The 15,115-nt window shown below is 52.4% G+C and overlaps 2 protein-coding genes and 1 long non-coding RNA gene across 3 annotated transcripts; 2 read left to right on the top strand and 1 right to left on the bottom strand.

Annotated features, from left to right (window-relative positions):
• Window positions 1-2,979: 2,979 nt before the first annotated feature.
• LOC117858427 (uncharacterized) lies at window positions 2,980-4,193 on the top strand. The gene is made up of 2 exons (XM_034741495.2): window positions 2,980-3,570; window positions 3,689-4,193. The coding sequence occupies exons 1-2, from the start codon at window positions 3,091-3,093 to the stop codon at window positions 3,743-3,745; spliced, it is 537 nt and encodes a 178-aa protein (XP_034597386.1). The 5' UTR covers window positions 2,980-3,090; the 3' UTR covers window positions 3,746-4,193.
• A 2,041-nt stretch (window positions 4,194-6,234) lies between these two features.
• LOC117858426 (uncharacterized) lies at window positions 6,235-9,609 on the top strand. The gene is made up of 2 exons (XM_034741493.2): window positions 6,235-7,992; window positions 8,527-9,609. The coding sequence occupies exon 1, from the start codon at window positions 6,269-6,271 to the stop codon at window positions 7,871-7,873; it is 1,605 nt and encodes a 534-aa protein (XP_034597384.1). The 5' UTR covers window positions 6,235-6,268; the 3' UTR covers window positions 7,874-7,992; window positions 8,527-9,609.
• LOC117856573 (uncharacterized) lies at window positions 8,209-10,544 on the bottom strand. Its single transcript, XR_011898259.1, has 3 exons — window positions 8,973-10,544; window positions 8,772-8,871; window positions 8,209-8,670 (listed from the first exon to the last, which is right to left on the bottom strand). It is a non-coding gene; the product is annotated as an uncharacterized lncRNA (long non-coding RNA).
• Window positions 10,545-15,115: the final 4,571 nt, after the last annotated feature.

The raw sequence follows: 15,115 nt of genomic DNA, 5'->3' as shown, positions 1-15,115 counted from the left end.
GCATTTTTAAATTCATAGCTTGTACTATTCATCTGCTAGATAGACACTATTCTAAATACATAATAAAAACTATGAATATAGAAATGCTAAAATGACCTGCAATCTGAGATGGACCTGCAACCCTGACGTGACCCAATTCCTTCGGGCTTCTTCAAAATTAAGCTGGCACGAATCACTTTTTTCTGATTGGCAGCATTACATACTACTTTCATTTTTAAGTATATAGCATTTAGAATGAGAGATAATTAGTTTATTTATTGTATATTTAAAAATGGAAGAGTCGAGTTCACCAAAACCTGACTAGGAGTACTTACATACACGGAATAGCCATGGCATTTTTTAGCAATAAACCAGAGATTAGGGCATCGATCAAGTTCACCTAAAGCCAGCCGGCGAAGAACAACTAAACAATGCTTACTAACTACTACTCCGACCGATAGTGAGTTACAGGTATATCATCCAGGTTGTCTGGTTTCTATTTGCATTACAATTTACATGCATGCATGATGGGCACAGGCGCCGGCTCTAGCTCGGACAATGATTCTCCCTTTCGCTCCAAATCATTCACATGCATGCAGCTTGATGAACAAAAGGCAACAAGAAAGGCAAGCAACCTGCTCAGCTGGATATGGAGAAAGAGAGAGAGGGACAGAGAGGCCAGATTATTCATCCATCAGCTCTTTGTTTTTGGTAAAAAAAAAATAAGAAGAACAAGAAGAACCACACATTTGCTCTTCTCTCGAGGTGCTCCATCGATCCATCCATCTTTCATCGAACTCGGAAGTTTGGAACATATGCACACATTCTATATAGGTGTATGTTCATGAACCGTACGGCCATCATAGGATAGGCGGAAAAGGGGAAAGGAACCCTAGCTGTCCAGGCCACAGGCCAGGGAGAAACAAAGATGGAGGGGGCAGAAGGGTTTGCGACAGCACGCACGACAAAGATGTCGCCCATCGAGAGCCCACGGAAAGGTGCTGCGACGCTATGCCGCCGAAGCTAGCTGAAGGCTGCTTCTTCTGCATCTGCAAGAATTTTTCTTTCTTTTCTCGTGTGAGAAAAGAAAGAAATGTCCTTTTATTTTGCCGGCCGCCCAGCCACCAATGAGCCGTTGGCGTGTGAATCCCGTATGGTTTTTGTGCCCGGATCCGGGATCCCCCGCTGTTATTTTGCTGCTCCCCGGACAGCTTGTGGTCGTCAGGCGCCAGCTGAACCTGAACCCACCCTTCAGCACCAACAGTGGCTGCTGACGCTGCCAGATCATTAGTGATTCAGTGTAACATTGGCGCATCTGCTTCACAGGTGACAGGCCCCAGGATTGCATGATGACAGTGCCTCCTCGTTTGTTAACCTTAAACTGACTTGGCGAACTTTAAACTGACTTGGCGTGCCATGGCCTGTAAACTGACTTGGTCTTGTTTAGTTCACTCCAAAATCCCAACTTTAGCACTATGCAAAAAGAAGATTTCCCATCACATCAAACTTGCGGTACATGCATGGAGTAATAAATGTAGATAAAATTAAAAACTAATTACACAGTTTTGTTGTACTTTGCGAGACGAATCTTTTGAGCCTAATTAGTCAATGTTTGGACAATAATTCACAAATACAAACGAAACGCTACAGTGTGCTACAGTGATAGCACAGTGATTTTGGCACTCCAAGATTACATGGCCTTGGCAGAATGATTTTGCTGCCCGGTGTTTTTGGACTTGTGAGTACGGGGAAAGGTGACAGACAGGCGCAGCACTGGCTGGACTTGTTTGTGCCAATGGATTCTCCATTGGTTTGAGTACGTCGGGTGAATTATCCTTGGAATGGGGTACTGTGATGTCAGAGCGAGTATGGAAGAGCACATGGCTTGTAGGACGGTAAGCCTGCAAAATCCGGATTCGGAACCAGTGCATTTACCTCCCAAGAGGCATAGAGAAAATAACACAGTAATGCATCTGATGCATCTTCCATTCAGCTGCCCAGTTGGGTGCTGAAGCAACATGTTACATGCTGAACTGAATTTTCCTATCACGAAACAAGACACTACAGCACTCGCTCACGTAACCAACCACATGTATCAGCGAGAACATTACCATGTAGAATCTTCGTTTACCTGTAAGCAGAAATCATGTGTAAAATGAAATAAACCGGAGATGCTTCAATCTTCACGGCGCAAGTTTTTCCTCGAAACATCTGTGCGCGGCCGCCGGCCGGCCCCGATTTGAGGAACGCCAGCATGTCAGCAAGCATCCACGACCAGTGTCACAGGCAAACAAGGAAAACAAGGCTCGCCGCTCCGTGACTGGCCACCGGGCTCCGCAACCGCACGCGGCCGCGCTCCACGGGCGCACGCCTGACGCATCGGTCCCGGCGATCTCACCCTCGGGTTCCTTCCTTTCCGCCCCCTTTCCCCCTTGTTTGACTACCAGCTGCGGTCGCTGCGACGTCCTGTGCCCCTCCACTCCCTCCTCCCATGCTCAACAGTGCCGGTACGACGGCGCCGCGCCGAGCCGCGCTCGTGGCTCGTGCTCCCGAGTCACGACCGGCCCCGTCCCAAACCAAGACCAACACACAGAACCAGCCGGGACGAAACGGCCCCGGCGCGGCGCAACCCGAGGGACACGGAGCCAATCGCGCGCCGGCACCCCCGAACCCGGCCAAAGCGCAACGTCCCCGGCAGCCGGCCGGCGGAGGACGCCGCGGCGTTTGCTCTGTATGTCTGTTGTTAACTCCACCACCACGCTAATCATGATTAAAACACGGGCAGCGCTTTCCGCGGGGGGCTAATCGCACAGCCTTTCCGGCCACGGTCACCGGCAGGCGGGCCCCGCACCCCCGTCCCCGTCCCCATCCGCTCGTCGTCCCCCTCCCCATCCGCTCGTCGTCCCCCTCCCTTCCCTCCCCCATCCACCCCCGATCTCTATTTCCCATTTGGCCATTTCGTTTCCCGTTTCCCACACCAATTATTGTCTCCTCCTTGCCGCCTCCCCCCCCCCCCCCCCTTCTCCCGGGCGCCGCTCTCCTCTCGCCCTCCGTCCTCCTCCCCCATCCCGTGCCGATCTCCTCGCGTCGGCGTCGGGAAGGAAGGAAGGAATGGCGGCCGCGCTGCGGGCGCTGCTGCTGGCCGCCGCCGCCGCCGTCGTGCTTCTGGCGTCGGGGGCGCGCGGGGCGGCGGGGCGGACGGCGGCGGCGGAGGCGGCCAACGCGGTGCTGCGGGCGCACCAGCTCCCCGGCGGGCTGCTGCCCGCGGGGATCACGGCGTTCCGGCACGACGCCGCCACGGGCGCGTTCGAGGCCGACCTGGCCGCGCCCTGCACGACGCGCTTCGAGGTCGAGCTCCGCTACAACGCCACCGTGGCCGGGGTCATCAGCCGCGGACGGATCGCCGCCATCTCCGGGGTCGCCGCGCAGGACCTCTTCATATGGTTCCCCGTCCACGACATCACCGTCGACATCCCCTCGTCCGGCGTCATCTACTTCAACGTCGGCGTCGTCAAGAAGCACTTCCCGCTCGCCCTCTTCGACGCGCCGCCGGCCTGCACGCCCGACCGCCTCCTCCGCACTACCCCGCAGGTAACCGATCCCATCCATGGATCGATCCATATTTTTTCCCTCTATCTCTCTCCGCAATCCTTCGCGGTTTTTTCTCGAGATGTATGTAACCGTTCTGCGTTATTCTCGGGCGCTGCAGCGGCTGGAGGACGTTGACTTGGACGGATTGCTCATCAGCGGTTCGGCGTCGCAATGATGGAACGAACGGGCGGTTCGACAGCGCCGGCGAGCCAGAGACCAGAAGCGCAGTTTTGAGATGAGACGATCGCCGGTCGGGCGACGACGGTCGCCGCGGCGGCCGGCCCGGCCGGCTTCTGTGCAGATAGATAGCGTGGCCATTCTTCCTGTTCCCTACTCCCTAGGTAGCAACCAACCCCCGTCCGCATCGTTTCGTCACCTCTGTTCTCGTTGTCGTTCATGTCCGTGTCCCTTGCGGGCGGAAGCCGCCGGCCGGTCGGCCGGCAGCCACGGAGAATCCTGCTGATTCGGCAGGCAGCGACGGGGGAGGGAAGCATGTGCCCGTCTTCCTTCTGCACCTCATCGTGCTCCGGTGGCCGTGGCGGCGGCCGTCGGCGATATTTTTCGCGGAAATGGATGGTTCTTGTACATGTCAAGTCTTGGAATGGTGAATGCTTCCTTCTGTACGTTCTGCCCCGCGGAGTTGCTGGCGCGAACTCGCGTCGTTCCCCTCCGGCACATTTCTTCTTCCCTGTCCGATTGGGCCCGATTGGATGATCTGCGTGCGATTCAGAGCAGCCTTGGCGTTGCAGAGGCGAGCCGCGTCGTTGTCCCAGTGATGCCTGCAGCCGTCATCGTCGTCGCCGTGGAGTTGATGCCCGTGATGGCGTCTCTGTCCGTTCCATCGTGGCATCCAATGTGATCGGACGCTTTGATGTAGCTGCTGCCCTGCTGGTGCCTCTTGCCCATCTGAGTGGCCAGAGATAGGTTTGAGAGAGTTCAGGATTCGCCACGGCGGATGGATGCTGACTAATCTCCTCTCGCCATGGCTGATCCATTACCTGGTGAGGTGGCTCCTCTCGGCTCTCGCCGTAGCTCGCTATGTTGATGCTGAAAAAAGTGCACTCGCTTTGGAAGTATTGGACCAGTCACCACACCACGCTGCACCCTGGCCTGCAGGAACAATATTGGCTGCTGAGTGGTCACTCTCCAATTCTCCATGTCTGCAGTGCAGAAGATGCCTCCCATGCTACCAGAACGAGATCCACGCTACAGTTGCTAACTAACTCCTCTGCTAACCAGTAGAACCTTTAATTACCTTTAACTAACCAATAGAAAGAATCTTTAATTGCTTATAGTTTTAGTGCTGTCGAACGGAGTAGTTCTGTACAGCGTACACGTAGGCGTGCGCGAGCATTAACCTCGACGACGCATGATTGGTGGCATGGCTCTGGCACACACATGTGACGAGTCCGGCTCCGGCCTGGACAATCATTCCACCCTCCTGACCTTGGCCACAAGCGGACAGGATGATGCGCGTGGAGGCCCTGCCCTCGGTGCTCAGCAACATCTGGATCCCTGCGAATGGCACACCATCGTGTGCTCCTTTTGTTTTCCTTCCTGGGGTGCAGTAGTGGTCGCGCTGGCTGTTTCAGTCTCTGCCTGACGACACCGTCCAAATTTGACCGCATGTTTACTGCTACCTTTCTTGGAACAGATAACTACGACTGCGTAAACGGAAATTACTGCTGACGAACACATGGGTTCAGGTCACCGGTGGGGCCATGCCATGCCATGCCATGCATGCTCGCAGGGATCTCAAACGATGCAATGCAAGGTGCCAAGGTGACGGTACGTCCTACGTGTCAGTGCTGGAGTGGGGAGTGACAGGTCACAGGGCAACAGCGACGTGACGGGACGCGACCAGCGAGCGAGAGAGACATGTGCGAGGCTATTGATGGGAAAGGGACAAGCGTATCAACTGCCGCGCGCCTCCTGCAGGCTGCGACCTGCCGGGGTTGGTGCAGTAGGTGGTGGCATTGGGGCGGCGATGGAGCAGGGTGAATCCGGCAAGGCGGCAAGGGAGATGCCGGGAGCCGAGCAGTCGAAGCACCAGCACGGCAACACCTGGCCACCAGCTGGGTCGCCCTCCGCCCGCTGCGTCGGCTGGCGGCGTGGCTCTGTTGGCTGTGGATTCGTTGGCGAATTAGGTGGTCGGGATAGGGATGGAGGAGGAAGCCGGGCGGAATTTCCTGCCCCGCTGCATGGCGTAGTAGTTGTCTGAGGTGACGTCTGAGGCTTAGCTTGTGCATGGCAGCAGCGCGTTGATTGGGTGGCCCCAGCATGTTACGATGAGTTCGTGCTTGAAGTAAACAGATCAGGGTCGTCACAATGTCGGCTGTTCCAAGCCCGAGTCCCTATCCTATCAACGTGCCATTGAGCTGTGCTTTGGTGCGTTTCAATTTTTGGGAGGTGGTATTTTGGAGCTTTCGTTGCTTATCGAGCTGAACTTTACAATTTCGATTGTGAGCAGTGCTCAGAGATCTGAAAAAGTAGAAGCCAAAAGTTTGGAAATATAAAGAAGGAAAGGAAAAGGAAATAAAAGAGCCAGCAGCTCAAAAATTTGGGCGGAATTCGCGGATGAGTCTAAGTTGGGCCGAAACCTCGATCCACATTGCAACAGGAGCCCAGCCCAGAAGTTTAAAACTCCAGAGCATATAAAAACCTCGGACAATTCGTTCCTCCTCACCACTCCGACGCCATGGCGGCCCAGCCCAACCGCATGGCGCCCTTCGACCGCATCGCCCGCGCGCTCGCCTCCGACCACCCGCCACCGCCGCCCGCCGCGCTGCACGCCCACCTCCTCCGCTCGCACGCCGCGGCCACCGCGCCCGCTCTCATCCGCTCGCTCATCAACGGCGCCATCAGCCGCCTCTCCAAGCCGCGCCCGCGCGCCGCGGTCGGCCTGCTCCTCCTCATGCCGCGCCTGCCCGTCTCCCCCGACCACTTCTCCCTCCCCTTCGCGCTCAACGCCGCCGCGTCGCTCCGCCTCCTCCCGCTCGGCGCCTCCCTCCACGCCGTCGCCATCCGCCTCGCGCTCCTCCCGCTCCGCCTCCCCGTCGCCAACGCGCTCGTCGACTTCTACGCCAAGTGCGAGGACTTCCCCGCCGCGCACGCCGCGCTCGCGGACATCCCCGCCCCCGACGCGGTCTCCTTCAACTCCCTTCTCTGCGCGCACGCCCGCAACGCCTCCGTGCCTTCCGCTGAGTCCCTCTTCGCCGCCATGCCCAGCAGAACCCAGGTCTCCTGGAACGCCATGGTGGTCGTCTACGTCAGCGCTGGTGACCTCGCATCTGCTCGCCGCGTGTTTGATGAAATGCCTACGAGAGACACGGCGTCGTGGTCGGTGCTGATTGTTGGATATTGTAAGCGAGGCTTAGTGCAGAGAGCGCGCGAGCTGTTTGATAAAATGCCGGCAAAGAATCTCGTGGCTTGGACGGCAGTGATTAATGGTTATGCACAGACTGGACGGCCTAAGGCAACACTTGCTTTGTTTAGGGAGCTGGAGGCTGCTAGGATTGAGCCTGATGCAGCCACAATGGTTGGGGTTATTTCTGCAGCTTCACAGATGGGAAGCACAGAGTTGGCTGGGTGGGTTGGAGCATATGTTGACAGGAAGAAGATAGAAAGGAATGAGAAGATTCTTACTGCATTAGTAGATATGCACGCTAAGTGTGGCAATGTTGAACAGGCACTGAGTGCTTTCAGGGAGATTGCACAGCCTGATGCCTATCCATACACAGCATTGATCAGTGGGCTGGCAACTCATGGGCATGGAAAGCTGGCACTTGAAGTGTTTGAAAGGATGCAGGCTCAGGCCGTCTGGCCGGACCCTATCACCTTCGTTGGTGTACTTACTGCGTGCAGCCATGCAGGGCTTGTCGATAAGGGACTGGAGTATTGGGAGGCAATGGTGCGGGATTATGGAATTGAGCGCCGTGCGGATCACTATGCCTGTGTCGTAGACATGCTTGGCCGAGCAGGGAGGATTGAGGAGGCATTTGAGATGGTTCAAACGATGCCAATGGGGCCACATCCGGGGGCTCTTGGTGCACTGCTGAGTGCCTGCAAGACATATGACAATGTCGAGATTGCAGAAATTGTTGCAAACAAGCTTTTTGAGTTGGAACCTGGGAACACAGGGAACTATATACTGCTTTCAAATATATATGCTGGGAAAGAACTGTGGGAGGAGGCGGAAAGAGTTAGATCGCTGATGAGAACAAAACTGCCATTTAAAAAGCCAGGATCCACTTGGGTTGAGGATCGACAGAAGGAGCATGCCAAGATGTCTATAATGGACTGAGAATCAATAGAAACAGAAACACTTATTTTGGTTTGGAGATGGTGGTAAGCTAGGCGGTCTTGAAACATTGCTGTTTAACAGTTAGCAAAGCAAGAGCTTCATATCAGCTTGCCACTCAGGTATCTTCTCTCCTTCACAGTCATGACTTCTTGTCATATCCGAAACACTGTGATAAATTATTTTGACCCATATAGGTACTGACCAAGTTGTCCTATACAAAGTGTAGTTATCTCCGAATATACTGAGGTAGCAGATCATAAAACCTAACATTTGCAATGAAGCTCTACATCTAGAATAGGTGCTATAGCAAGAGATCTTATATATGATTCACCAAGTTTCAGTAATATGAGTGGTTATCCTTCGTTAAAATTTAAACTGTACAGCTTAGTGCGTGTAACTCAAAGGTATTCAGCCAGAGAACCACCTGATATAGTATTCAAAACATACTGAGTATGAAAGACTAGGATCACTGTCAAACTATTAATATCTGAAAGAAGCAGTATCCTCATAAAGCACAAATGATTATTTACAGGGAGCACTCCATCTAGAATAACTTTTTTTTTCCTGCATGTCAGTATCCACTTCCACAAAAGGGGTTGGCTCGTTCATAGTGTACACTACTGGTAGCATGCTGATTCGTGCACATTTTTCAGGGTATTTCTCAGCTTCACTTCGCTGTTTCAATTGCATGAGCTATTCATCGATCTTGGCACCAGTGACCTCCTTGACAACCTTCCCATCCTTGAGAATCTTGAATTTCGGCACAACCTTTATGCCCAGAGCTCTTTTGCAAGAGGCTGCAAGTAGCAAGTACTGATGTTTTTCAGCATGCCATATCCAGATATCCTACAGAGCACAGAGCAGTGAATACACAAGAGAGCAAAGTAATCCAACTGACCTTGTTGTCCTGGCTGCAATCGAGTTTGAGGAACAGAACATCGAGGTTCTGCTCAGACATCTGCTGGAATTTTGGTCACATCACCTTGCAAGGGCCAGACCTGCAACCAAGAGTACCAGAAAATTATCAGGTTCTCTTCTTGTTTTTTCATCTTGGTAAAAGACTGAAACAAAGAAGAGATCGGTAGAGCTCAGACGATACCATTGAGTGTACATGTCAAGGACGACACCATGTCTCCTACCGCCTTGACGATTGGCCAGAAGGTGTCCTTGGTCACCTGGTCACCGCCTCAGCTCCCACCAAGGTCGTCTCCAAGCTGCTTGACCTCACGGCAGTCACCTCATTTCAGAGCCCGCCATCACTGTCAGGCTCCACTTCTGGGATGCTGCCGAGCCTCCAAGCAAGGCTGGGAAGCGCCCGCAGGTGGCCAGCTGGCATGTGGAGAAGGCCGGCCTCGTGAGACGAGAAGATGGAGAGGCGTAACGCCATTGGTTGCTAGGGTAGTGGCCTAGCGGGTGGTGAGTCTGATAGGAGACTATAGGAGAAGGACCTTACAGCAGCCGACGAATGGGTGAGCTTGGAAGGATATCCTCCTCCGGTGGCGCTGGACCTCTGGTGTCTTGGCACTTGTGGAAAGAGTTGAACTCTCGTGCGTTTAGAGGTACGGAAGCAACGGTGCAGCAGCTGCGGATTATGATCAAGCTAGTAGGAGAGATGTGGATCTCGGCCGGTGCTACGCATCTGGGTTGTCTTTTTAGTGAGTAGTAGTAGCCTTTAGTTGTTTTGCACTTTTGCTGTTTGGTTGCTTACATTGCGTAATAGACAGTTAAATGCCCCAGCGCGTATATATGCATTGCGCATTGTGTAACCTGAACTTTTGTTACTTGTTCTTTCTTCATAATACAAAGATACGCAGCTGGTGTAAGAGAGAGAGAAAGACATGGCTTTCCCCAAGTAGTTTATGCACTTCTGTGGTGGTGGCGGTGTGACGTGCTCTGTGCTGGAGTGCATTTTCGGTATCTGGACTCATCAGTTATCTGGTTTCATGCGTCTTGTTTCCTGCTATCGAGACCCATATTTCGGGGGTCCCTGCCGCGCAAGACCACCCGGTAGGCCGGGACACGTCAGTCATCTGAATCCAGGCCTGACTTGGCAGCCATCATGCTTGAATCGTTGGTGCATGGGCCACGGCGAGGGGTGAGGATCGGGAGGCATGGCATGGCACTCTTCTTCGTCTGCTGTTGTGGCCACAGATGGAGAGGCTGCCTGACCTTCAATCTCATGATGCAACCCCTGCAGTAGATGTAAATCTGTCGCACGCAGCAAGAGAAAGAAAGAAATAAAAGTTTGTCTGCTTCATCGTTGCGTTGTAAATTGCAGCGGATGATCCTTGCTTTCAGAATCCATGTTCAAGTCCTTGGGGGATCGATGGCACGAACATATATGAGCAGGAGATCTGTTGAGCACCTGAGCTCTGCTCTGTTCACGGGTCTTGCCTGCCATCAACATGCATACCCGCCGTCTCTCCAGGAGTGAGGGGATGGAAGCAGGAGACGGCCGGAGTGTGGTGTCGCCGCCGACGCCCGCCGTGATGATCCGGCGAGACGCGCACGGCATGAAAGAGCAGAGGAGGCGGCGTTTCTTGTCACCGCAAGCACCCGTCCCTCGATCGACCTCGGTCCACGCATGCTGGGGTGGCTGCGATACGGCAGGAGGAAGAAGAGGTCGTCGTCCGGCGCGAGGCGGCGGCGCTCCGACGCGGTGTGCCGCCGCTGAGCTTTGGATCCCCGATCCGGGATTTTTCTTTAAAAAAGAGAACCATGAACATTTTCAAATAACCCCCTATTTTGGATCGCATTATTAATCTCAATTAGAATATTTATAAAATACACCCTAATAATTGTAGATAGCCCCCTAATTTGAATCGCGATTATTGACCGCGATCCGATTATTTCAGAAACACCCCCACATTTTCGTATAGGACCTGTCGTCTTCTTCCCCGCACGCCCGCCGCTGCCACCGTCTTCCCCACCCGCCGCGCCATCCAGAACCGCAAAGCCCCATGCTTCCCACCGATGCCAGCAATCTCCGCCTGGATTGTTTCCCTGACATTGCTGATCAGATTCAACTTGCCAGTTGCCATTGATCGTCGTGCTGTGCCTGATCCGGCGAGGTGAACCATCAACTATGGCATAGAGATTTGTTTCCCCGCAGCATTTGCGAGGTTGAACATACTACATAACACTGAAGATGCACCGGCTAAAATGTTGGGTTCAATTCCGAATTTGTCAAGTTCCTGAATGCTCTGTTCCATTTCTGATTTGCGAAGAGAGATCACAGCACAAGCACGGACAAGTTGTATCTTCATTCTTCAGAAAGTAAGCATCGTGTGGATATGGGCGATGGGGGGCATACCCCTGAAAAATTGCAAGATTACAGGCTACAGCGAGCGAGCACAATGGAAAACTGCACACATATTTGATGAAATTAGAGAGTCAGATGGTCCTTGACGTGATAATTTTTGTCGGAACCATGCTTGGCCAATCTTTTCTGATGTTTGCATGGTTCAGTTCTCTTGTGAATTCAATAGACAATAGTTAGGATCTTGACGGGCAGTAAAGTTGATGTCACGCGAATTCAAAATGCTCCATGTGGCCAATGGTAACTGTTGCCATTCAGGCATTCTTAATCCACTACTCATGTTCTCACACTAATGACCATTGTTAATATCTGAATTAGCAGATTCCTCTTTATCAGGTGAGTTATCATATCAGCAGATTGGTTCATGAGCAAGCTCTCTTTTCTATTCGGCACGCATGCATGCAGCAACAACACTTTGTATTCCAAGGAAGACAGGGAGAACAAAGGTGCTTCTCCATGCCTGCAGAAACTGTGACCATCAGGTTAAATGGTTCTCAACATTCACCATCAGGTCAATCCATAATTCGCTCAAAGATTTGAAACCATATTCTAAACTCTGCAAAAAAGAATAGAGCATCTGAAGTTGACGGCAGCCACTCGGCTTTCTCGTTCTGAACTTGCGATGACCCACAGCAGCCTGGAGGTGGCCGACAGGCGACAGCAGCTGCGTATGCTGGAACGTGGTGTGGACTATGCCGCCGGCGAGTTCACGCTCGAGGACGCCGGCACGCCGCCTCCGCCCCAACGCTCGGCATCAGGCCTTCTTCAGTCAGTTCAGACTTCAGAGTCCTTAGTCCAGACCTGACAGCCACCATGGCGCGAGCTGGGGCGGGGTGAGAGCCAGGCGGAAGGAAGAAGAGGTATCCGAGGGACGGCCGGCGTCAAGCCGCGGCGGAGGATTCGGATCGCGGCACAGAATTTCAAAAGGCGCACCTGAATATTTTCAAACAACCCCCTCATTTGGATCGCGATTTGATCGCGATCCAATTATTTACAAAGTTTCCCTATTATTTGCAAATAGACCCCTAAATTGCGATTATTCGATCCGGTTATTTGCAAAAATGCCCCTGGTTCAAGGTCGTCTTCTCCCTACCCGTCCATCGCCGCCCGCCGCCTGCCGCTGCCGCCGTGGTCTCTGTCGGCCTCGCCATTCAGAGCCTCAAAGCCCCATCAAGCCCACGCAACATCTTCCGAAGACCTGGCGCCCGCGGCACCGGCACGCCATTCGCCGCGCGATTGAGCTCGCACCGGCGGGGCACGGGCCAGCTCCGAAGGTGGCGCGGTGATGGCTCCGGGACGTGATTGTGCCGCTCGGCCTCCGAAGGAGCTGGTTCGTATGCCGGCCGCCGCCGCCGCCACCACGCGCCGGAGCACTCTGCCTGACATGTCAGCAGTTGGAACTCCCTCGTCAGTTGCCTTCGTCATCTCGTCAGGTTGCTCCTGGTCCGGCGAGGTAAACAACCAAACCAACCATGGCGAGATAGAGATTGTTCCCGTTGGAGGCTTGGAGAATTGCGAGGTTCAGCATATGCAGGGTGGACTGGTCAAAGCAACATACGATGGAGGGTCATCCTATGTCACTTGGAAGTTGGAATCGTAATAGCTCAAGATAAATTCAATCAGGCATTATTGTGTAGTGATACTGAAGATAACCGGCCAAAATGCCGGGTCCAATTCTGAAAACCTTCTGAATTTGCAAGATTCCGACCACGGTTGACAAGCAGCAGGCAGCAGCCATGAGCAGCATGAAGTTCTGCCGGGAATGGTAATCTTGCTGTTGATGGACATTGCTACCCAGTTATTCCCATCCCTAATCACTTTTCCCAAGAAGTGATTGTTTCATGAACAAAGATTCTGATCGTGCTGTAGCCATCAGGTTGATTAGTTCTATGTTCCTGACCTATTCAGGCAGACTTCAATTGATTAACTCGGTAATTACTGCTCAGTCCGCTTATTTCTCTTGCATCTTCAAGTTACCAGATGCAATCATCAAGGAAGTTGACATTATAAGAAAAAATCCGTATGTAGAGGTTCTGAAGTTAACAGGAAAGGACAAAATCAGGCAGTGTAAGCAAGCTAACCACTCAGAATGAATCATCACTCTTGAAACATCTGGATACATTTTATAATCAGAGAGACATCCAATGGGTACAGCTAATTTGGAATACATATTATTTTCTGAAGTACCTCATATGGCTAAGGAAAAAGGCTCTTTTTGGTGGAAAATGTTCTGTTTATCAGGATCAGGCAATACAGTTAGCCTATGGGATGCCATGATCAATAATAAATTACTGGCACAAGATTATCCAAGATTCTTTCCATATGCAAAGGATAGCTATATCTCTCTTCAGGATGCCCTACAAACCGTGCATTTGCCTGAACTTTTTCATTTACCCAGCTCTGCTCTGTTCGCGCGTCTTGCCTGCCATCAACATGCATACCCGCCGTGTAGAGAGATGGGATGGGAGCAGGAGACGGCCGGATTGTGGTGTCGCCGCGATTATCCGGCGAGACGCGTGCGGCAATGAAGCAGAGGCGGCGGCGTTTCTTGTCAGCGCAAGCACCCGACCCGCACGAGACGGCAGGAGGAAGAAGATGGACTTCAGGCGTAAGGCGGCGGCGTTCCGGCGCGGCGTGCCGCCGCTGAGCACTGGATCCCCGATCCGGGATATTTCTTAAGAAAAACACCCTGAACATGTTCAAATAACACCTCAATTTGGATCGCGATTATTGATCGCGATCCAAATATTTATCAAATGCCCCCTAGTAATTGCAAATGGACCCCTCAATTGGATCGCGATTATTGATTGCGATCCGATTATTTTCAAAAACACCCCTAACGTTTCATATAGGACCCTGGTTCGGGTCGTCTCCTCCCCACCCGTCCAGCGCCGCCCGCCGCTGCCGCCGTCATCCCCGCCCGCCGCAACATGCAGAGCCATAAGCCCGTAAAGCTCCATCCTGCCGACCAATGCCAGCAAGCTCCGTCTGGATACTGAATTTTCCCTGGCATTTCTGGTCAGATTCAACTTGTCATCGTTCGTCTGGTTGTGCCTGATCCGGCGAGGTGAACCGTCAATCATGGCGTAGAGATTGTTTCCCTGCACTATTGCGAGGTTGACCATACCACATAACACTGGAGATGCACCGGCTAAAATGCTGGATCCAATTTTGAATTTGTCGAGTTCTTGAATGCTCTGTTCCATTTCTGATTTGGGAAGAGAGATCACAGCACAGGAATGGAGTAATGGACAGGCTGTATCTTCAGAGAGTAAGTATTGCGTGGATATGGACATACACCTGAAATGTTGCAAGATTAGTTTTTTTTCCAAAAAAAAAGAATCTGCAAGATTCTTTCTGACCGTGGTCGACAGGCGACAGCTCGAGCGAGTACATTGGAAAACTGCGAGGATTTGATGAAATAGAGAGTCAGATGATAATTTTAGTCTGCATGGTTCAGTGGCTCAGTGCTCTTGTGAATTCAAGCTCCTGATACATTGCTGAATAGCAATACTGTCACGCGAATTCTTTAGGTGATCTAGTGAGTGTGACACGAAGACAAAATGCACCTTCAGGTAAGGTAGGAATCAGAAACTTGGCATCTGCAAAAATGACCGGGGGTCAAGGGAATTCGGCCCACAAGGCCTAGTAACCCAAAACAGCTTCCAGGCCGGCCACCTCGCTTCCGTCTAAATCTTCCAAACAAAAATGTCCAGAATCAGAATGGAAATGTCCAGGATCATGCATCAAGAGACAAGACCATAACTGAGCATGCACTGTGAAGGATTCAAGGGGAAAAATATATTGCCATATACTTTTTAAAATTAAAATATTTGCATCCATAGGTTTCAACACAAAATAGGGAAAACTTCCACTGGTGCCGTAAACCTTCTAAAAATGTATGCCATTAATACACTAAGACT

Source organism: Setaria viridis, chromosome 5, assembly GCF_005286985.2.
Source record: "Setaria viridis chromosome 5, Setaria_viridis_v4.0, whole genome shotgun sequence".
Classification (NCBI taxonomy): Eukaryota; Viridiplantae; Streptophyta; class Magnoliopsida; order Poales; family Poaceae; genus Setaria; species Setaria viridis.
Note: the sequence above shows the minus strand (reverse complement) of the source record. Positions and strands in the feature narration are given on the sequence as shown.

What these genes read in the sequence shown, in the direction of transcription:
- LOC117858427 (XM_034741495.2), top strand. Translation starts at nt 3,091, where the DNA reads ATGGCGGCCGCGCTGCGGGCGCTGCTGCTGGCCGCCGCCGCCGCCGTC. An exon ending in TCCTCCGCACTACCCCGCAG is followed by an intron (nt 3,571 to 3,688) that starts GTAACCGATCCC and finishes CGGGCGCTGCAG; the next exon opens with CGGCTGGAGGACGTTGACTT.
- LOC117858426 (XM_034741493.2), top strand. Translation starts at nt 6,269, where the DNA reads ATGGCGGCCCAGCCCAACCGCATGGCGCCCTTCGACCGCATCGCCCGC.